Genomic DNA, 23,484 nt, shown 5'->3' on the forward strand with positions numbered 1-23,484 from the left:
CCCCCCTCAGGGCGGGGCCGCTCCCGGGGCTCCCTGCCCGGCTCTGGGCTCTGGGAATCGCCTCCTGCTGAAGCCTTTTACAGCCCTCGGGAGCGCCTGGTTCGAGTGCGCTCGTCTGTGTAGAGGGTGGCGTGGCTGTGGTGAGGTGTCCCGGCGGTACCTCCGGCCCGGGGATGGAGCGAGGGCGAGAGTTGCGGGAGTGGCACGGTTGGAACCGCCTCGCAGGATCGGTTGCGTTGGAAGAGACCCCTGAGCCCATCGAGTCCACCCTGTGCCCGATGCCCCCCTTGTCAGGAGGAGCCCGGAGCCCCGAGTGCCCCGGCCGGGCTTTCCCGGAGCACCCCGGGCGCGGTGACTCCGCCAGCTCCCTGCGCGGCCCCTGCCCGTGTCTGATGGGCTTAAAACTTGGCTGTAGTACGACTGAAGGGTAAAGGATGTTTGTCTCTGTTTGCTGGTACAAAATCGATGTTTCTGGAGCACCTGGGCGGGTAATTACCATCCCTTTCTGCTCTGAAGTTCCCTTAGATGTGAATAATTAACCCTGTCGAGATCTGCTGTGGCTCTGTGATGAGAAAACAAAAGAGGAGTATTTGAATATTTTTTTCTCTGGGCAATTACAATTTATTTTTATGTTAGCTGGAACTAAGAACTTGACACAAATAATAATGGCAGCGCTCTCTTTTCTTAGGATTTGAAGATGTCTAAAAAGAAACTGAAGAAATTAACTGAAAAGGAAGACTCTTTGGATGGCCGGGATGACAAAGTAGGAACCAAAATATTATTACTGTTATTATCTTAATTCAGTCCCCTGTGTTCAAAAGAAAAGCATGAATTGTTTAGTAGCTTCGTGATAGAAGGATGAATCCAATTTAAATACGAGGTCATAAAGAGCAGCAGGAGGGCTGAGTTGGTCAGATAACTTATGTTTGTGTTTATGTATATAACTTGAGTTTTTCTCCAGGGCTGTGAGTAGTGTAGTTGTCAGAAAACAAGAAGCTTTTTTATTTTTGTGTATCTTCCTGGCTGAGGAAAGTTGAGCTTAGAACTGTTACCAAAAGCACTGCTGTTTTCTGGGGTTGTTCTGTATCTTGGATCATACACTTTTCTGATGAACCACAAGTTGTACTTTTTGCAGCATTTTCATGAGCAACTCTCAAATATTTCCTTCTAAGCACTGAGACATAAATTAATGACCAAAACTCTCAGCATATCCTGGTATCTACTTGTATCTAGTGAGTGAACTTTCACTGAATCACTTGTAAAATGCAGATGCTACAGGGGTGATCATCTTTCTGGTCATTTCTTGCAATCTTCTTTTTTCCCCTTGAATTTTACAAGGAGTATTTGAAGTAAGAGAGATTTTAACTGTCTTATCAAAAATTTTTTGGCAGTGTTAATAAATGAGCGTGGTATTATGACCTTATAAACTCAGTTATTCATGTTAGAAACTTTTTAATCTTATAGAAAATGTTGTTCAAAGCCAAATATTTGTAGCTGGGTTTTTTTTCTCCTGAATTCCTTAGTATTATTCGATTTGTGTTTTAACATTAACTTAGGTGTTTTGTTGGGTTTTTTTTTTTACTTCTGTAATACAAAGGGTAAGCACCTGGCTTAAAACTTCCTGCTATAGCTTATTGCCATTGCTGATGCCTCTACTAATTTGAAGAATACAAAGTGTTGCCTGATTTCAATATGAGGCAGCCTTAAATATTGCTTTATGCAGATATTGACCAACAAAAGCAACAGTGAGAAGCCAAACTATTTAGTAGCAAAAGGATGAGTAAAGCTCTAATAGTGCAAGAGTTCTCCAGTGTGATCACAGGATGGATTAGAGGTGTCTTACACCCCAAACTGAGGAAAGGAACACTGAGAAAACTTGCTTGTGATGACCAAATTAAGTGAAAATCAGGGAGTTAACAAGAGACTTTTGAGAAAAGGAAGAGATGGGTTGAAAAGAAATATTAAAAATGACATGAAAACTGATGATGGGTGGGGAATAGTCCTTGAAGAGAGAAATTAGTACCTGAGCAGCTGGCAAAGTGGGTTGGATGTCACCAGGAGTTGTCCCAGTGAGCTCCACCTGCCCCAAGGGAGACCCTTCCCTGCCTTCCAGCCAGTGGGGGACACACCTTGGGGGTATGGACATGACCTGAGGGGGCTTTGGAATCGTCTGTCATTCTCTTTTTTCTGTTGCATTGCTGACACTGGTCCTACAGCTCCAGAACCAACCAGCCAAGGCAGAAGTTCTCGAAATTGCCTTAATTTAGGACTCCACTGCTTTCTGCAAGCCTCTGATTTTTGAGTGGAGTGCTTTCCAGTGTGGAAGTAAACCAGCTAAGGCCTGTCTAGGTAGGAAAGATCTCTGCAGCAGTGACCTAATGGCCTCACTGAGTCAGCACACCACAAGTGTTGAAGGAGTGAGTTATTTGTAAAAGGATGAACTGTCTGGAGCTTCCTTATCCCAAGGAATCCACACGTTACCATTCTCTGTCGTAACTTCCTACACTCTGCTGTAGTTTGGGGAAAACTGAGTCATATAACCCAAAGGTATATAAAACTAACTGCCATGTGGGGCAGAGTTATCCAGAGTCTGTCCTTCTGCTGCTCTCCCCTCTGTCCCAGAGCTGCTGCTCTGCCCTGCTCAGAGCTGCCTTCCCGTTATTCCGCGACATGGATGCAACATGGGCACAGCAAGCAGTGATACTGCTGCTTCTTAGGCAAGGAGTGTCCAAGTCCTGTGTTTGAGGACTGTCTGTACCCTCAACCAGGCCTGTGTGACCACATTTTCGTGCTGTTCCTCTGTGGTGGTGCATCCCCCCGTCCCTGGCCCTGCTGGAAGCACCTTGGAAGCTCCTGATAAGCCTTGACGGACCCGCTGAGCGGTGAAGTGTCCCCTGACTGCACCAGCTGGGCCGGGAGGTGCTCCCTGATCCTGCCAGGAGCTGCTGGGTGGTACAGGTGGGAACAACCAGGAACATCCCAGCCAAGGTGGGGAACAAAGGCTGAGCCGTTATCCTTCGGAGCCTCGGTAAACCACTGACCTGGATCGCCGTCCGGGCGGAACGGCACCGCTGGGGATTGCAGCCCGAGTGGAACAGTCCCATTGTTACTGTGCTTTGGGAAAGAGCCCAGGGCTTACAGACTTGGGATATGGCCAGGATGGGAACTTGGTGATGACCAAAGTCAGTGGCCTTGTGACCCTACAAACAGTGGTCCTCAGAGCGGGATGTCTGTTGGAATTCCTGAATCCTCAGGGACCCTCACTGATGAGGAGGTGTGGGCTGATACCCCCACACATCTCCACACTCCTCGAGGTGCATCCCTTGGCAGCTGGGAAACAAAAGGACTTGATGAATGTCACTGAACTTTGGAATTTTGGATAGTACCTTCACACACATGGCAGTAGGTGGGGGACACATCTTCTGACCTGGGAATTGATCACGGGATGAATGTTGCTATCTCAGATCTATAGTTAAGTCATTGTTGTACTGAACCCTGGTGAATCACTTGGTAAATGTTAAAGTACTCAGTAATTAAATGCTGCTAAACCCTTTTGCACCCTTATCATTGCATCCACATCCTTTGCACCCTTTGACAGAGTTTCCTCAAGTAGCCAAATCACTCAATTGTGGCACCATGTTATGAAAGTGTGTTTTATTTTAGCTGCAGTTCCCTCTATAAGCCCACGAATTTTTTTTCTTTCAGACCTCTGAGGACACAAGATCTTATAAGCACACTGTGAAAGGAGAGACAGAACTCCGGAGGTAAATTCTTGCCCTGCCATTAAATGGAACTACTTAAAAATGTAGCAATCACAGACTTTTTTTAATGCTGAATTGAAGAACTTTTTCAACCCTTTCATCAAATAAAACATAGTATTTTAACTCGTCTTTCTTTGGTTGTTTTAAAGCTAGTGTAAAGTAAATAATAACTACTGAGTATTTTTTCTGCTCTTAGGAAAACTGACTAGGAAACTTTCTTCTATCACTCATGATTCCTGTAGGATGTTACTATATTCCCATCAGTTGTTCCTTTTCCAAGTTCTCCAGTCAGTGCAGGACAAACAGTTTGAAAGCTGTGTGGGTTTTGACACTGTGTGACCAAGCTGACCTTTCGGGGTGACACACCTCCTTTATCATTAAACTGCTGTTAAAACTTATCTGTGTGATAAGAAGAAACTCAGCTTTGTAGGATGTCTCTCAAACTGACAGATACCGAATGCAGAAAAGGCTTTTTCTCCATTTCTTTTGAAGCTGAAGTAACTGTACAGCGGAGAAATGTAAATCCAAAAAAACGCTGCATCAGACTATTTTAAAGGACAAATGGTGCTGCAAGTTCATATTTAAGAGCAGACCAAACTGGTGCTCGTAAATACTTAGCTCTAACTGCCTAAATCAAATGTAGGTGCCTTTTTTGTTGCTGTTTTGTGTTAACTGGGCTAAATTACATTGCTTGTCTCGTGATGTTTCTGTAGATCCAAACCAGAGAAAGATGGGCAAGAGAAGAAGCGACACCGAGGTTCTAGTGTTTCTCATGATGCTGGTGAAAGATCCCAAGGAAAATCTCCAAATAGAAGCAAAACCCCGGACAATTCTTCAGTTAGACCTGAAAAGCAAAAGAAAGTCATTATCCAATTTAAACCCAAAGAAATTAAACACGGAAGAAGCACCCGCACTCCTGACGCAGTGACCGCGAGCAAGGAGCGAAGTCGCTCGGAGGGAACAGAGAAAAGGCTCTGGTACACCTTTGAACTTCAGAGGGAGAAGGCCCTGAAGAAAAAGAGAGAGAAAGCTGAACTCTGCAAGCTCAAGTTAAAAGCAGAGCAAGCCATGATAGAGAAGTTTAAGTCGCCTGTGTCCGATGTGCCACGGAAAAGGGCGGACGGCTCAAAGAAGCGCAGTGAAGGTGGCAGGATTCCAAAGAAGCCACCCGGCACCTCTGTGAGGACTCTGTGTGGTGGCAGACCTGTCACTAAGGAGTCAGATGTACTGTCTGGCCTTTGGGAAGAGGAGGAGGAGGAGGAGGAAGAAGAATATAAGGAGTTTCCTGTGAAAAAGAGGCGGGTGAGTAAACACAGAGCAGCAGACTCTTCAGCCGAGGCACCGCCACGATGGGACTCCCATAAGCGTAGGAAGCACGATGCTGCTTCTCCTGAACCTTCTGGACCTTCAGGGACTGAAGAAAGGGACTTTGAAGCCACAGAAATATGTTTTAAGCAGGTAATGAGAACCCCGTTCTTTGTATTCTGCAGGTAGATATTTTGGGCCGGTTTCCAAGGGGCAGAGTTTTCCATACTCAGACTGTCTCCTTCCAGACTTCAGCCAGGTTTCATGGCTTCACCAGGGGGATTTTTGTGATCCCAGTGTAAACCTTGATAACGTGTTCCCCTGCTAAATGGTTAAACAGAGCAGAAGAGTAAAGGTCTTGCATGTTTGGCCTGTGTCTGCAGATGCTTTCACAGCTTTGCTCTGCTGCTGAGGCTGTGGAATACTTCCATTTTGGTATAAATCAACAGGAGTTTGTTTCTAAGTTGACATGGTTGTATCATTTTGTAAATGAATGGACTCGAAGCAATGAAAACTTGCTGCCAGACTTGCTGGCAGAGTGATGCCAGGAGAGCTTGCTGTGGATCTGGGGTTAAATTGGTACTTTTCCTGCAGAACTTCCCATTTGGCTGTGAGGGGTTCATTTCTGAGTTCAAGCTGAGGTGCAGAGCCAAACACAAGCTAGATCTTGAACATGGGGTGGTTCTCTTTGTTGTTGTTCTTGTGTAACATGCCCAGAGTTTCTGAGGATTTCAGTGCATGGTATGGTAGTGTGAGCCTTTTGTGTGTGTGCAGAGACAGTAATTCCTTGCAAAATCGTGGAATCACTGAAGTTGGAAGGCCCCTCTGGAGATCTTCTAGTCCAGCCCCTGTGCTCAAGCAGGATCAGCCAGAGCAGGTTGCCCAGGACAAAGGATGGAGACTCCACAACCTCTCTGGGCAGCCTGTTCCAGCACCTTCAACCCCCCAAAAGTGGGGGTTTAATGTTCAGGTGGAATTTGCTTTGTAATCCACTGTTATTTATTTAAATGAGAGCCATCCTTCTAAGCTCTGCTGAAATGATACTGTAGATGCTAAAAAACATAGAATTGGTGTTCCCTATTCAGTTCACTTGGGACTATTCAGTGTTCTTTAAAAACAACTGTAAAAGTCTGATACATGTTTTACTTTTATTCTCACTTGTTTCTAGAATTTGGGGAGCCTGTGCACGTCCGAGTCCTACCAGGGAGGTGAGGTCAAAAAACCTGTGCCTGTCCAAAAGGTGAGTGATGGACTTGTTTAACACTGTACAGCTCTATCCTGGAACTCCTGACACAGGGATCACTTGCTCCTCAGTCTTCCTTGATGTTTTGTGGTGTTGGGAGGGCTTTTTTAATCCTTCCTGCAGAACTTTGAAGACTTTCCAGCCCTTCAAGACAGTCAGAACCCAGAAACAGACCAAGAGGTTGGTAATGCTTTAATTTAACACTTCTGAGTTGCATTAAAAAGCAAAGGCACTGAGGTTGTGTAGCTGGACAATTCCATGGCCTTTCCTAGTATTTGGCATTGTTGGCTTATGATCTGCCCTTCAGAAATGTGGAGCATTTATTTTAAATGCTAAACAAACTTGCTAAAGTGCTGCTAATCAGGAACTTTCTGAGATAAAGGTTGTCTTTCTGTTGTTATCTGCAAGGGGCCCTCATAGTTGCTCACATTATCCAGCTGTCTCATTTTCCATCCTCTTAACTTTTTAGCTGGGAGAAAGATTTCATTTTTAACAAGTGCCCATGAGGAAACTCGCAGTTTATGTAGCAAAAAATGGAACAAAGTTTTTGGGTACCAGCTAGAAAGGTCCTAAATCTTCTTTCCAGGCCATATTTTTGATGCCTCCAGTGGAGCAGAAGTTCTCATGGCTTTGCATTTCCTGTACCAAGTTACTGGTTTTACATCATTTTGAGCCAGTTTTAACAGCATTAATGCAAAAGGATCTTTTGAGGGGGACGATTATGAAGTGATTCCTTCCAGTGGATTGCATCCATGCCCATGTTTTCCCTGTAGATGCAGATAGTTGAAGACTTGCACGTTGCCCGTGTGGAGAAGAGGATGGCTCTGTCTGTAGTCCAGGCTTGTGGAGAGCTCACAAGCATGGACATTGATCTTCCAGAACAGGATTTAAATGTTTCTGCTGGTATGTCGTGGTGCTCTTTGCTCTCTGCTTCCAACTGCTCTGAGTAGGGAGTACACAACTGATTGTTTCACTGCTGCTTTGTTTTCTCTTTTTTCTCTTCTTTTCCCCCAGAGGCTTTTACTTCTGGTCTGAACATTCTGGTGGTGATTGACACAAACATCATGATTAGTCACCTTGAGTTTGTCAGATCCCTGAAGTCTGAGGATATACCAGGTATGTGAATCCATTGTAAGAAAAAACAGGTGTTGTAAGAACTTGGAGCTGCCTGGAGAAAAGCAAAGCTGGGCTCCTTCAAAGGGCAGCAGGTTTCCTGCAGAGGCAGAAGGCTGGTTCTGTGAGCCCAAACAAGCTGCCTCTCATGGGAAGTCCAGCTATGGAAGTACTGTGCTTATCCCTACCTACCTGCAGGGAATCATGGCAGACATTCCCAGGAACATGCTTGAATTCTTGGAGCTAAATAAGTCTTACCCTTTCTAAGAACATAATGCAAGCATTTAAGCCATAACTAGTGATAATTGTGTTTTCTACTCCTTTTAGCATTTCTTTTTCTAGAAATCTAAGAACATTTAAAGTCTGGTAAGGTGTGAGTCAGTGCTGTGTTTCTGTTTGGTAAAGGGCACAGAACTGAGCAGTTTTCAGGAATTCAGGGAGCAGGTTCTGGGTTTAACATTTGGCTCTAATATGTTGGGAAGGTTTCAGTGATTTAATGTTAGCAGGTTTAGGGTTGGGCATGTCAGTTCTTGGAAGCATATCTGGAATCCAGCAGAATGCTTAGGGTGCTTCTATTCAGCTCATGAATACACTCATTCCAGCCACTTGGGAAGTGGCTTTAATCATAACTTTGCTCCTGAGTAATTTTCAGGAGAGTGTCAGACCGTATTTCTCTTCCCATTTTGGGAATGGTGTTGCCTTGCCTACACTGGATTACTTTTTCAGAACATTGCAGCTCCCAGTTTCTGGTCCTGCACGTTGAGAAGGTCACAGATTCCTGACCATTTATTACAAAGCAGATGGTTGTTAATGTATTTTCTCAAAATTACATCTCATAATGTGAGTGAGACAGAAAACAGTTGAAGTGTTTGTTGTGAGTGGACCAAGTTCAGGCCATACTTACACACAAATAAACCCTTGGGGCAATATCCATACTCTTATTCCTGGCTTAGGAATGCTGGTTGGCAACTGCAACAAGCCATGGCTCCTTGTTGGGATGCTTGTTTTGGCACAGTGACTGTTGTGGTCATCCAGGTGTTTGCAGCCTGTTATTTCAGCTGCTGTGTCACCTTGCTATAACATCTTACAGCAAGTGTGTGACAAGGTAATTGCTGCAAATGTATTTTATAATATTGCTACACACTGTTGTCAGAGTGTTCTGTTGATTAAAATTGTCTTCCTTTTGTTTGCCTAATATTGTCATTTTTCCATGTGATCAGTGTAGTGCCAGTTTGAGTTTGGATTGGAAAGAGGGACCTTGGCCATTTTATTTCTTTTTTAAATGCCAGATTCTCTTGAGCAAGGAATATGATAACTACTGGCACAAAGAGAAGTGTGAACTTGCATAAATATGATGTTTGAATTAAAAGTTCTCTGTAGCAGTTTGTGTGGCTCTTCAAAATATCATTTATTGGTTGTGGTTTGTTTTTTTTCCTTCCAGGTGTTGACAGACTTGCTTTAATAATTCCCTGGGTCGTCCTACAAGAGCTGGACAACTTGAAGAAGGGGAAGATGTTGCAGCATGTCCGGGACAAAGCTATCCCTGCAGTCCAGTTCATCTACAAGTGTCTCAAAAACCAGGATTCCAGGCTGTGGGGACAGTCCATGCAGCTGGCTTCTCAAAAAATATGTAAGATATGTGCAGTCAATTGGTGTGGGGTGCTTCATCCTTGGAGTTCACCTAGTGGGAACCTTTAATAGAGTCTTCACTGTGCAGTTTGCTGATTACAATTAGCTAATAGGTGCCAGCAGCCTTCAGAGCAGAACCAAGGCTGTGCTGTGCAAATCCCTGATCAGTGTCAGTGTGGTTTGCTCGGGGGTTCTCAGTTTCACTTTACACTTCTCTCTCCTTGTTTGGGGGGTAATTAAACGTGCAAACAATACCCTGGCTGCACTGAAATATTTCTTGCCCTGCCTTTTTGCAGATGGGCTGAGTGATGAGAACAACGACGACCGTGTCCTGCAGTGCTGCCTCCAGTACCAGAACCTCTTCCCTCAGGCTGTTGTCATCCTCTGCACGTGAGTCCCTGCGTGGCTTTGGGTCTCATGCCACAGGCACTGTTTGCAAAATGAAGAGCTGTTGTGCAGTAGAGCTCTTTGAAGGGCAATCACCCCCTGAAAAGCTTAGAATAGAGGGATATCATAAACCATGGAGACTGTAGATGTAATCACCTTCATGTCAGGCCTGAAGCAGAATTAAGTTTACTCAATATTCAATTTTAAAACTTGTTAAAGTATAGCTTTCTCGGATTTTAGCCTGGTTTCTCATATATATTACTGAAGTTACAAAATAGAAAAAAAATATTTGTATTAATGATTGAGATACTTTGTCACTGTTCCCAGCAAACGTGGGGTTAATCTGAGGGGGAAGCTGGCCATGGATTTGCTGCTGCTGTTCCTGTTTTGTGAAGATAGCAGCTGACTTCTGAGTGTTGATTTTCATTTGATAGGAGCAGGTGAAGCTGTTTTTCAAGGGCTAGTGTTCCTTGGCTCTACTGTAACAGCTTGCTCTGGTCTCTGCTAGAACCAGTTCCTGCCTGGGCTCAGACACTGGGCACCAGTTGGTTTGTTTAAGTCGACAGGAGTGGCTGCTGAAAATACCATTTCAGTCACAGTACTGGTGGTGATTTTAGGTTCCTTTGAGTAAAGAACAAGAAGTGATTTCAGAAGTGCTTTTCATCCAAAAATCCCTTTATCCTCTCTCCATATAAGCAATGGGAGTTTTTGAGAAAGCACTAAATCCAACTTTGTCCTGCGTCTTTGGAGTTGTTCTGCTGGAGCAGAACCTCAGGGCAGCATCTGGGATAGTGATTTGACAGTAGAACAGTAAAAAAGGGTCTCAAAAATGAGAATTAACTGTAGCAATCAAATAAGATTGCTATTTTATTGCCTTGTTTGCTTTAAGATCATAGAAACCAGGCATCATTGCTGCATTTTTTATAGCTGTTGTTTTCTTAAAGCAAACCTAGAGCTTTTCAGTATGCTTCTAATTTCTTTTCAGAAAAGATGCTTTACTTCATTTTCTAGTTTAATTTTCTGATCTGCTTCTAATTGCCTGAGGAAAAAAAAGTCATACATAATGAAGTTCACAAAGCAAGTTTTCCAGATGCACTTTCTCTCCATGTGTGTTGCTTTTATTACATTTATGTCAGCAGTTCACTCTCTCTTCTCCTAGGGATGATAAAAATTTATGTAATAAAGCCATTGTGAGTGAGGTCAAGGCATTCTGCAAAGCTGATTTGGTCACTGCTCTGCAGAATGTGAATGTGAACAGGCCCCAGAGCTGTGGGGAGCAGCAGCCAAAACGTGGTGAGTTTGTTGGATGTAACAGTTCCTACTCTAATTTCAATTTTCCTGTGCTTTGAATCCTTAGGAATACTTTTTGTTTGGGGCACATTTGTTGTTTTCAAAGGTACGTGGTTTTCTGAAAGTTTGAGACCTTTATTCAGGGATCTGTCTCAGAGTTCATGGAAATTCAAGTATGATGTATTTTTGTTGTATAGAAGAAAACACAGCACGAATTTCCTGTGTTCAGAGTCATTTAAAAATTGCCCTGAACCTTTCAGAACTGGAAGAGGTTCTTCAATTTGTCAAAGTCTGCAATGTTAAGGAGTGATCATGTTAAACTTGGTGATAACCCCACTGGCTGTACATAATCTAAGTTATTTAAGGAAAAAGGAAATGTGGAGTAATATCACAAATTAGTAATGCTCTGGGGTTAGTAGCTCAGAATTAGAAATGCCCACAGTACAAGTGGATATAACTAGAAATACTTGAAACCTGTTTAGGTGTAGCCCATCTGCTTTATAAACATATATAAATAAATATATAAATATAAAATTTATTGTATTTATATAAATATAAAATGCAGTCTGTATTTGTGGGGATGAGTTCTCTGTGTACTATCAACACAGATTAGATACAGAAACAGTTACAATAAACACCTTTTACATCACTGGTTTGGCAGATACAGAATTTGAGAAGGCACAAGGAGGTGATGCTGGGTTTACTGCTCAATTCCCAAATGTGCTTCCAGACCTTGAGAAGAACTTAGGAGAAGCTTTGTCTTGTATTTTGGAGACTGAAATGAAACTTGCATTCGGAAGCCTGTGGATGGAGGTGGGTTTTATATCATCTTCCTTGATGTTTCAAGTATGAAGAAGTTTAAATGTCCTTAATATTTTAATGATAGTAATACTTGTGCTAAGCCAAACAGCTCAGTTATCCAGTTCACTGCCAGTGGACAACTCAGGGTTCATTTCTAATATTTCATTTATAACAAGGTTGTTCTTTTTGACCAGTAATGACTGTGCAGTATTTTAACAGAATTTTAATAATGCAGTGGTAGAGATGCTGGCTGCTCAGTGTGAATTTTCAGAATTATTTGTATTAGTTGCATTAAAATTCTATTTATTTCAGCTTTTCTAGTCTGGGTAAATGACTGCATTGTAATTATGTCCTGCAAGAAATCATTCCATCACATCCTCTGTAATCCTGGGGCTCTTCTTGCAGGCATTTCTTCCCCACCACAACAGATGTTTTTAGATACCTTGTGGATAAAATTGCTCACAGCTCAGTTGATTACAGTGCAGATACAGAATTACAAGGGTGTTAAGGAGAACCTCCAAATGCTCTTTCAAAAATATTTTAAACAGAAATTGTACCCAAGGACCAGGCACTATAAATTGTCCATGCTTTGGTTTAGGTTCCATTTCATAGCTGGTGGGGGTTAATTAGAAGTTTAAATTTCTTGCAGATAAACCTCTGTGGCTTTAAAAAAAAAAATCCCAAAAGTCATGGGGTGACAGTTAAACTTTTAGTCACTTCTGTTTAACTTAGTTCATTTCTGTTAACATCTCTCCAAACTCTGGTTTCACTTGATACTCATAAAATTTAATTTTTTGCAATACATACATGTTACTTCATGTGTATACAGTCAGCAATTTTTATTTTTATTTTTTAGCAATACTAGAAAACCAAAGGCATATTTATTGTTGTTCTGGCTTTTGTGCACAAGTAACACATTAGATCACTTTGAGATAACCCAGGAGCATTTGGATTTTGTTTTTAGAGGGAGGAGGAACCAAAAATTATGGGAGTGATTGTACATTGTACATGAGCATCACTATTCAACCCATGCTGCTGAATCAAATCTTTATTTAATAGATAAACTCGTTACATGTGAATAAAGCCTTGTTTTTGAGGAATCACTGAAACTCTACTTCAGCAATGACAAATCATCCATTAGGGGAGAACAGAGGGAATGGAGCAGTTGTGGAATGCACAGGAATAGGTGTAAATGAAAAGCAGCCTTTGAATTTATAACATGTTCTCTTTCAGATCCTGTATCTGAAGCCACCGTGGACTTTAGTAAACCTGCTGAAGTGTTATAAAAAACACTGGATGGCTGTTTTTGGTTATGTGGTGCCAAGGAGTTTACTTTCAACTGTTGAGTGTCTCTCTAAACACCTTTGTACAGGTAAAAATCCTGGAGAATGTTAATTGTAAACTTGTAAAAAGCCTCACTGTTCTGGTTATAGTTACAGACAGTGTGTATTAATGGTTGCCAAAGTCTCTGAACTATTTTGAAAAAGCAAATAATCATTTTCCCTCCTTTGCCCCTGTGTTATATGGGCAAATAATCTACAAATGATCTATTGCCAAAGAAATTATGGAGTAGCAAAGGACACTTCATGTGGCAGATGAGGACAGGGAGGTTTGTTTTCAAAAAAAGCCAACAAAAACCCCCCACAAAACTTTGACTTGTTTAAAGATGTCTTTTAAGATTTGATTTTATCAGATGTTCCTGTTAAACTCACCCAGAGGGTGGTTGGGCACAGCCCCAAGGCTGCCAGAGCTCCAGGAGGGTTTGGATGATACTCTGAGGGACAGGGGGGGGTTGTTGGGGTGTCTGTGCAGGGCCAGGAGTGGGACTGGATGGTCCCTGTGGGTCCCTCCCAGCTCAGGGTATTCTGTGGTTCTGCCTCTCTTGGGATATTTGAGTATTAAATTCGCCTGCCAAGACTGATAACTCCTAACATTTATTTTTTTTCCTCTTATATTGATGTCTAAATATCAGATAAACCATTTGACTCCTCAACAGTGCGTGTCTTGCTCCAGGAATCCAAAAAATTGCTCCATGCTTTCAGCTCAAGGTCGGACTACAACGGTGTCCTGCCCCAGGCTTACACTGCCCTGACTAAACTGTGGGAGAGGCTGGCAGAGGTGAGAGGAGCTCCAGTGCTTGTTCACCTCAGGTTGTTCCATGGTCATATTACAAACCTGGCTTAGATTTCTTAATTATTCCCATCATTTCCACTAAGTTTTGCAGGAGATGTTGTCACTGGTATCTTTTCAGAGTGAACAGACCCCAGCTTTAATTTTCACGTGGTGAATATCTGTAGATATTTGGGAGACTCCTTTTTCCCCCAGTGTTTGTGTTAGTATTGGGAGGGTGACTGCAAAACATTATTTTGTCTTAGCTTTCTGTTGCATTTGTAGCTGATGGGCCTTAAAGATTAAATTGCTGTTTCTCCTTCTGAAGAAGGAATCCCACACTATGAGTCCCTCACTACTGCTCTTAGTGGGTAGAAGTGTTCTAGTTTTCTGAGGTTAGGAACCAAATACATTCATGATTTGTTTGCTGGACTGTTTTATAAGGTGAGGGCAGACAGTGAGCAGCATTTATCAGAAGACACCATGGTTCTTTCAAAAAATGCTGAAAAAATGGAAGCCACGACACCCAATCTGCCAAACCCTGAAGAAAAAGAGTTACATCCAAGCTTTCACGTGGCTCAGGAAAGCAGGCACCAGGAAATCTGGTCGGTCCTTGAGGGTGTTTGGAACACAATGAACCTGTACAGGTAAAGCTAAAGGAGCTCAGAACTTCTACAGAACCTTAAATAATTATGAAACAAGCACACTTAAAAATTGAGCTTTTTTCCCCCCCACTATTTTATAATAAAACCTATTGATAATTAATCAAAATCAAACCCAAAAACCCCACCAAAAAATCACACAACCTGTCACACACAGAAGTTGGGAGAATGCAAATTGTTATGTCCTTCTGCTCCTCTATGGTGGGCAGCAACTGAAAGAAATTACCTTGGAAAATGTTTATGAAAACCCCACAAATGTGAGACATTCATGGAAATCTCATATTTATCCATGAAAAGAGGCATTCAAGCTCCAAGATTTCGTGTGGTTATTTCTTTCCAAATCCAGTGGAGGTGTACGAAATTCTTTATTTTTAACCTTTAATCAGTTTGAAATCGAAAACATTTTCTTGTGAAGCAAAATCCTTCACTGAATAAAATCCAACTGCAGAGTCTAGGGATGAATTTCCTTTCTCATGGAAACTCAGAATTGCAGGAAATGAACCCCTTTTCCATCTGGGTGTTTTACCATTGCTTTTAGTTTGCTTATTTTGTTCTGAGACTGTTTTACACAACATGGGTTTAGTATAAGTTTATATTTTACCTATTTTTTTAATAGACCAAATACAATGCACACAACAGATACTGAGTTTCTCTGCACTCTGAGGATTTTTGTTAACTGCTTTCCTCTGTCTCTTCTTTGCTTCTTTTTAATTTTAGTATTGAAATATTCCAGAAGTTGGACCCCAGTGCAGTGACTATGGCTGCAAAGTCTTCGTTTGAGGAAGCTTTTTTAGGCCTGCAGAAGCTGTTGGCAGCTGTGAAGGATATCCAGGAAGGAATTAGTAGGTGAGCATTCCAACTGGGGCAGAAAAGTGAGTAACAGTCACTTGAAGTCCCTAAAAGTCACTGAAATATTTCAATACCAAACCACACTTGAGCTCTGTGTGCTTAGTTGTGTGATTCCCAGTGGAAATCTTGGTGTCAAGGCTACATAGAACCATCTCTTGGTAACCCAAGAACATGGAACTGTTGCAGACACTGAGATCTCTTGCAGGGAATTTTCTCTTCTGTGGGAAGAGAGCCCTGGGATTTGTTTTTCCATGTTTGATGCCAAGCAGGTCAGTTCTGCTCCGAGGGTAACTGGAGCTGGGACATGATTAATACATCAGCTCTGATGGCAGCAGCTTTGAATAATTCAGAGCATTGGCTTTCCAAGGGCAAGGCCCCATGGAATGGGGGCAAATCTCCAGTGTAGTGAAGGACACAACGTTTTGGGGCTTTGTTCCCAATTCCAAAGTGTTCTTCAGGAGTCAGAACCTGTGTCCCAGCCCTGACGATGAGCAGCAGCTGCACTCTGCATTTAGGAAGGATCATATTCCCTCTGCCTTCATAGAATCACAGAATTCCAGTATGGTTTGGGTGGGAAGGGACCTTAAAACTCATCCACCCCCTGCCCTGGGCAGGGACACCTTCCACCAGCCCAGGTTGCTCCAAGCCCCGTCCAACCTGGCCTTGGACACTTCCAGGGATCCAGGGGCAGCCACAGCTTCTCTGGGCAACCTGGGCCAGGGCCTCCCCACCCTCACAGGGAACAATTCCTTCCCAGTATCCCATCTAAAACTGCTCTGTCAGTGTGAGGCCAGTCCTCCCCCATTTTTCCAAGAGAGAGGAATAATAAAATTGAAGTTTCAGGAGGAATAATGAATTTCATGGGTAATCTTACTCCTTTTTTTTTTTTACAGCAATGTAGTATAAATCCATTCAAATAATGGTCTTTCAAAGAGAAATGATCTGAGTATTATGAAAGTAGAGACAGAAAAATATTGGTAGAAACATGAGCTGGAGCAACTTGGTGCTAACAGGTTCATTTTATTGCTAGTGGGTTTCTTTCTCTAAGAAAATCGTTTTAATTAAGCAGGTTACTGCTAAACTTTGCTTTTTTTCATTCCAATCCCAAAGTTTTTGCAGCAAATCCTGTGGTATCAGTTTATAGCCACGGTGGCTGAGATTTCCTGGGATTGTGGTGCTTGGGGATGGTTGTTTCTGCCTTACAGAGGTGTTTCAGTACAAAATATTACATTTTAGTGAAAGCTCCTCACCTCCCACATTCCCCCTTATGGGAAAGCTGTGTAACAATGAAACCTGAAGTGCACAGGATGATTCCTGGGAATGGAGAGTGTTCCTGGAGGTTTCCCTTTGGAAGGGATGTGCAGGTTTGCAGTAGGTGGCATCGTGGAGCAAAAAATGGGGAGAATCTGCACCCAGGGCTCTGCTGCTCTGGCCTGGAGTGCAGAGGTTTAAGGGACCTGGAGACTTCTCTGGGGCTTCCAAAGAGTCAGAAACCAGATTTAGGACTCCTTTTACATTTATATAAGAATTAAAGCAAAACTTGTGAAGTTTTCCTGGAATCCCAGACTGGTTTGGGTGGGAAGGGACCTTAAAGCTCCTCTTGTTCCACCCCCTGCCCTGGGCAGGGACACCTTCCACTGGAAGGTGAGAACCTTCTCACTTCCATTTTGCTCTAAAGCTTGATTTCTGTCCTTGGTTTCTGAAAAAACTACCTTTTGGTTACTTATAGTTAAATTATATGGTTGCAGAAAAGGAGGCCCTGGAGAAAAAGTAGTGCAAAAGCTCCAGGTTGAATATTTGGAGCTTTTAGTGCTAAAATGCAAATGGTTTCTTTGTCCCCTTCGGGTCCTGGCTGCCCAGAACAAAGAGTGGGAGGCACCATGTGAAAGTTTGGAAGTCTGACAATTAAATTATCCTGAAAAGTTCAGCTGCATTAAAAGTTTAGATTTTCAGAGTGTTGGAAACAATTGGAAAAGCACAATGACACTTGTTGAGATAAATGTGAGATGCCCTTAGTCAGAAACAAAGACTCCACTGGTGGCACTGCTCCAGCTGCTCAGGCTTGATGAGCAGAACATGGGAAGGACAGATACAGATGGTAAAAAAAACCCAACAAAAAAGGCTGTTTGATGGAAGTTGTCAAATTAACAGCTTTTTACATCTTACCCTTTTCTTGTAACTTTGGGCATTTTTAATTTTATCTTGGCTTCTTCCTCTGACAGCACTGGGAGCAGAATGGGATTTAAATTGCAAAATTCTGCGTGCCAGAAATGTCTGACAGTGCTTCAGCTCTAAAACTGAGACAATAATTCTGTGGTTAGCGACTACATGTCATTAGTAATCATGAAGATAGATTATTAAACTCTGAAATTTAAGTCAGGTAAAATTGTGAGACCATGACACGTTTTTAAATAGTATTTCTGAGTGTTTATATTTGTGTTTGAGTTGGGTATTATTTGGAAGCAGTTAATTAAGGGACCTAATTTAAGGTCTCTTAAATTAAATCTTTAAAATAGTTGACATCTTCCCTTGGCTGATTAGATCTGATTCCAAGTTTTACAGGGAAATTTTACATGTCTTCATGTTTCCTGCCAAGTTCCTTTGAGATAAATCCTTGTTCTTAGAAAAGAAAGAAAATTCAGCCTTTGGTGAATTGATACAGTTATTTCTAAAAATCTTGATACAGATTTTTTTTTCCATCTGTTGGCTAAGAAATAATTGTTTTGTTCCTGTGCCAGCTTTAAAATCCCTCACGTCCTCTTAGATACAACCCTCATAAATATTTATACTAATATAGTATCAGCTGTAAAAATATTTGCCCTGCTCACTGCAGGAAGGAACCTGAATTCTGCTCTCTAATATTTTATCTAAATGGAATTTCTCTCCCACTCCCAATTACTTGGAAAACACTGGCTTAGACAAGGGCTCCAGGAACATTTGTAAATCAGAAGTGTAATTTTTTAAGATCTCAGCAGTGCAGGGGGGGATGTTCCTGTATCAGAACTGATCACTGAACGTTGGCATTAAATCCTTTTCCAGTGGTTCTGCAGTTTAACTCCTTTCTGCAGTCCTGCAGATGGACAGAAACTGTTTCCATCAAAGGAATCGAGATTTCTTTCTCTTGGTGTCCAGTGAGGGAATTGTTCTTCCCTCAGGCTGCCAGGGCAGGGATTTGTGCCAGGAAGAAAGGGAAGCTTTGTCCCTGGGAAAAATGCCTGAATTTCCCGACAGGTTCCCCCTTCTCTTTGAGAAGTTCATTTGCTGATTCTTTCAGAGAGGTTTTGCTTTTTCCCCAGTGCATTGGCACGAGCGAGGAACCACATCCTGAGCTCTCTCCTGTCCATCTCTTCCAGTCTCTTACACTTTGTGCACGAGTTTGGCATCAGATGAGTGACAGGACACGAGGGAAGGAACATCTGGAGTGCTTTGGGAAGCTCTGTTGCTTATGAGATAAAATCATCAAGAGTGACTCTCTCCTTTGTCCTTTCTGGCCCCAGAACAACATTTAACCTCCCTTTTGGAGCAGGTATCCACAGGCACTTGTTGTGTCCATAACATTCTCTGCCTCACATGCTGAATATTTCCAGGAAACTGTAGAACCACTCTGGAGTCTTTAGGTTGATCAATAAATTGCATTTTAGTGGCAGTGCAGCTTCTGTGTCACCCTTCCTTGCCAACCCCTGCTGAGAGCGTGACTTGGATTCATTAAAAGTTGAATCTCATCCTGTGGGGTGTTGTAGTTTGGTTTGGCTGTGCTGGCAAAAAAAAGGAGAAAAAAAAAAGAGGATTTGCACCCTCTGCTTTTGAAACACAGTGTAGACAGAGAAGCAGTGGATGGTTATTTACACATTTTATTTTGGGTTTTTTTCCCAAAGAACCAGAGGCACAGTGTGTTTGTCCACCCACCTGAGGTCTGGGAGCTTGCAGGGAATTTTTGGTGATAATTCCTATGTAAAATCATGATGGAAATAAGCACTGGAAGTTCCTAGTTCAGTAAATCCTGTGCTGTGTCATGGGCTCCCAGCCTGCTTCAAGTACAGTGTCTTTTAACTGGATTTTCAACTTATGCCTTTAGTTTTCCAGTTTTTCAGTTCCTAATTAATTCACTTATAAAGGCTTACAGCTTGCAAAGGGAGGGAGGGGAGAATTTGGGCACTTTCCCATGGGAAAGTAAATGGAACTTTTCAGAAAGGTTTTTGTTTTGGTTTTTTTTTCCAAACTTGGTCATTATCTTAATGATTATTTACCTATTTAAAACTTCAGAGGCAGAATTTTGTCAGTATTTCTTAGTATATATCAAGTGTTCTGTGTGTTTCCATGTGGATTTGAGGTACATTTTGCACCATTTAGGAGGGTTCTGCTTTTCCTGGGGAATGCAAATGAAGTTCCACTGAGGTGGAACTGAATTGTAGCTGCTCAAGTAGAGGAGGATAATTAATTTGGGGAGAAAACCCACTTCCTTATTGGATCAGAGTTGGGAAAGGGTGTCCCTTGAGGTTCTTCCTAAAGCCACATCCCTTCAGCTGCCACATCCCTGGGCACCATTGGGTGGGAATTATTAGCAGAAGTAGGAAAAGTGGGAAAGGAATGGGAGTTGGGAGGGAAGGAGTTAAAGCTGGAGCTGCTGTGGGAAAGCTGGGTGGGTGTCCTGTGTGGCTCTGCTGTGGCTCCACATGAATCCAGCAGGACTTTGCTGATGGGCAACAAAAGGCTTCTAATTATTGCTGGGCTTCTTCCCTCCTCGGGGAGGAATCGCCCACAAAAAACATGGACTGCATTTGTAATGAGGAAAAGCCTCCAGAGAAGGTCCTCACAGAAATAATAAGCTCTTTAATTCTTTTAGAGGAGGCAAAGGAAAAATTCTTCAAAGTTCATAATTTCCTTTTTGTTTAAAGAAAATAATTAGATTTTTTTTCCCCTTGAAGCATTTTTGACTATTTTTTTAACCCTTTCACAGAATCCTTTTACACTTGCTTTAAAAAAAAAAACCAAACAACTTTTCTGTTTCAGAATTTTGAGCCCAACAAGCAGTTTCCAAGATATTTGGACCCTCTATAACTTCCTCAGAAGACACGAGGTAGGACGTTTCCTGGAGTATTCGGTCACTTCACTCACACTTCTTATTTCCAGGAGCTCTGAGGTTGTGTCCCATCACTCTGTTTCCACTTCTGTTTTGTTTATTTGCCCTTATTTATTAGGTGTTGAAACATAAAGATACATTTTTGGTTGGCACCTGCCAAATGTACTCAGATTTCTCCCAGTTCTTTGTGTGACTTTCTGAGCACTTACTTGGTGTGAACTCTGTTGAGAGTAAAAAGCCTTGAAATGAGTGTTTGCAGTAGAATATGTTTCTATTTAGTGTATTCCATATTTCAGAGGCTTTCAGTGCTCTACTATACAGGAAAATACATTTGGGCTTGGGACCTGTACATGTATTTTTTGCATTGATGTGATCTATCTTCATTTGGGGGGGTGTATATGTATATACACGTAGCTACTGGGTAAATTAAGAGAGGAGGAAGAGTTATTTAAGGTCTTTCAGGTTTGCACAGAAATGGTTAGAGAATGAAGCTGGAGTTTGTAATATCTGATTTTATAGCACATAGGATGACTTTTTTAATGTACTCTCTCACCCTGAGAGCTGTTAGGTAATACATTACCTGTATGTGATGCCAGCTGTACATATCTATATACACAGATACAGATATCTTGGAGATGTGGTACTTGATAAATTACTGTATTCCTTCTTTGTTTTAGGTGAATAACAGTCTGAAATTCACTGCTGAGGAGCTTTATGGGTGTGTTTCCCAGGAGTTGTACAGGTGAGGCAGTGCCTGACCACACGGGGGGGTTGAGGCAGCGTTTTGACATGGATTAGCATGGAGTGAACGTGCATTTTATCATGGATTAACCAAGGTCCCCTGAGAGAAATCACGTGGGCAAATCCAAAACCCCCTTTGTAGGAGGGGCAGGGGGAAAATGAGCGGGGATTGGGGTTTTTTTGTTTTATTTCCTGAGGAGGGAGGAGCAGCAGAGACACCACAACCCCCCTTCCCATCCCCCTGCAGCACCGGGAGGGAATCGGGAGCAGGGAATCAGGGGGGAAGTCGGGCCCAGGAAGAAGGGAGCAGTTTGGAGATTTGGGTTGATTTCTCTTTCTCCTGCTGTGATTCAACTGGGAACTCATTGAGGTGATTTTCCCGAGTCACAGTGGTGACTGGGGAGTCTCTCCTGTCCTTTTGTGACATTGTCCTCCCCTGTCCAGGGCAGTGACAGTGGCTTTGGTGGGCACTGGTCAACCACCACATGGATGGATTAGAAGTCAATCCAAGTGAAAAAACCAATTCTGGCTGTTGGCTCTAGACCTGCATCAACACAGGCAGAAAGAGAAGAGGGGGTGGAAATTTGTGCTCAGCAGAGTAGAAAAAAAGAAGTATTTTGGAGGCTAATCTGGCTCAGGCTGCACTTGTGGAGCTCAGGGATGGGTTTTTTTCCTCTTTTTTTGAGGAGTAGCTTTTAAATGGTCTTTTGAGAAATAATCTCTTGGAAACCAAAGTTATGGAATGTTTACATGTGATCAGGTTTGGATCCCTCTTTTGAGGGAAAGGTGTAAAACATAAATCAGTGCAGGCAAGAGACTTGTTTTGGGCGTAAATACAGTGTATGCAAATATGAAAGATGGTTTGAATGGAACCTTCCAGAATCCCCAGTGTGTCCAGAAGGCTGGAGGGATGTGACTGATTCCTCCACCTTCCCCTGACCCAGGGAAAGGGAGCAGAGCTCTGCCCGCTGCAATTGCAGGGTGGCTGTTTTAAGGCATTCATATAAAAGTCACTGCTGCTTGTTGAGCTTTATGGAGATTTCCTTCTTGAAAACTTTTTTCTTTTCAAGGAATATTTGGAAAGATTCCCGTCTGCGCGATGGGTCCACTGTGCCCTAACTGTTGTCTCTTCCCTAGGGAAAGGCTGGAAGTTGGTTGCTGCCAGCTGGCACAGCTGGAGCAGACCCTGGAGCAGTGCCAGGTGTCAGCACACAGGGAGGCCGAGAGCAGGGGCTGGCTGTGACCCCCTGGGCTGGGACACCCCCTGGGCTGTGACACCCCCTGGGCTGTGACACCCCCTGGGCTGTGACTCTGGGGGCTGGGACACCCCCCGGGCTGGGACACCCCCTGGGCTGTGACCCCCTGGGCTGTGACCCCCTGGGCTGTGACACCCCCTGGGCTGTGACACCCCCCGGGCTGGGACATCCCTGGGCTGTGACTCCCTGGGCTGTGACCCGGAGCTGGGGGGCTCAGCCCTGCCTTGGCCTGGCCCAGGTGAGCCCTGACTCCCCAGGGGAGGAGAGGGAGGTGCTGGAGGAGCCAAACCCCTGCCTTCTTTGTTCTCAACGGTGCTGGTTTGTGTTGGAGTTGAAGGAAAAAGAACCTGGTTACCTGTGGACATTAAATGTCGAATTTCTGCCGCGAACCACCCGCCAATGGAATGCTCTGTCTCAAGGGAGAGTCCCGGCTGGATATCCATGGATACCCAGGAAAACCATGGGATGCAGAGCAGGGCTGGGCTGCTCTGAGTGCTGTTAATGAGCCCATAGGAAAATGCTCGTGTTTGTCTTGCTGGTACTTTAGAAGTGAGAGGGGAGATAAAAGAGTCTGTTGTGTCCCGTGGGGGGCTCTGAAGGATGGAAAGGGGCCGAGGAGGGACAATGGGGACAGATGGATGCTCATTGTTTTTAAAGACAGAGCAGAACCCCGTCCCTGCTGCAGGTGTGTTTGTCCTGGAGCCCTTCACAAAAAGGGATGTTTTTCCTTTGTTAAAATGCCTGTTTAACCTTCATACAGTGGAAACCTGCTGGCAGTGCTCTTTGAGAAACTCCTCACCCTTCTCTTGCCACCTCCTCCTGCCAAGGAGGGACTGGTCACCCTGCTCTGCAGGTGCCATCTCTCACTGCACTGCTGGTTGCTTTCCAGAACTGCTTTAAGCCCGTGAAACTTTCCAAAAGCCATTTTCCAAGGCCTTTCTAACGCTACCTCTTCTGTGTGTGCATTTGTACAGAGACAAGAGACGACTGGCAAAGTTCTAAAGGGTCTATTTTGATATTAACTTTTGGATGTATTTGTAAAACCTCGATTGTACAGATGTAATTTATTGTTAAAATAAACGGTGGTTAATTCTTGAGTGGCTCTGCCTTGGAAGCAGGAGATCTCCCAGTCCCACACAAGGGCTGTTGCTCAGCCCTGTGCCCTCCAGCAGCACGAGGGACACTTCACCCCCTCCATTCTACTCCAGGGCTGTCAGTTAAACACCCCCTTCCTTGCTCCTGGACCTGCACCCATCCA

General features: G+C 43.3%; 1 protein-coding gene across 1 annotated transcript; it reads left to right on the forward strand.

Annotated features, from left to right (window-relative positions):
- Positions 1-262: 262 nt before the first annotated feature.
- SWT1 (SWT1, RNA endoribonuclease homolog) lies at positions 263-23,323 on the forward strand. The gene is made up of 20 exons (XM_027665250.1): positions 263-488; positions 689-763; positions 3,706-3,764; positions 4,475-5,219; positions 6,235-6,302; positions 6,429-6,489; positions 7,083-7,212; positions 7,324-7,425; positions 8,864-9,052; positions 9,348-9,441; positions 10,598-10,731; positions 11,390-11,541; positions 12,763-12,901; positions 13,502-13,647; positions 14,083-14,285; positions 15,018-15,146; positions 20,160-20,226; positions 20,907-20,971; positions 22,108-22,219; positions 22,336-23,323. The coding sequence occupies exons 1-19, from the start codon at positions 435-437 to the stop codon at positions 22,211-22,213; spliced, it is 2,718 nt and encodes a 905-aa protein (XP_027521051.1). The 5' UTR covers positions 263-434; the 3' UTR covers positions 22,214-22,219; positions 22,336-23,323.
- Positions 23,324-23,484: the final 161 nt, after the last annotated feature.

The sequence above is a fragment of the Corapipo altera genome, unplaced genomic scaffold, assembly GCF_003945725.1.
Source record: "Corapipo altera isolate COAL_440 unplaced genomic scaffold, ASM394572v1 316, whole genome shotgun sequence".
NCBI classification, from domain to species: domain Eukaryota; kingdom Metazoa; phylum Chordata; class Aves; order Passeriformes; family Pipridae; genus Corapipo; species Corapipo altera.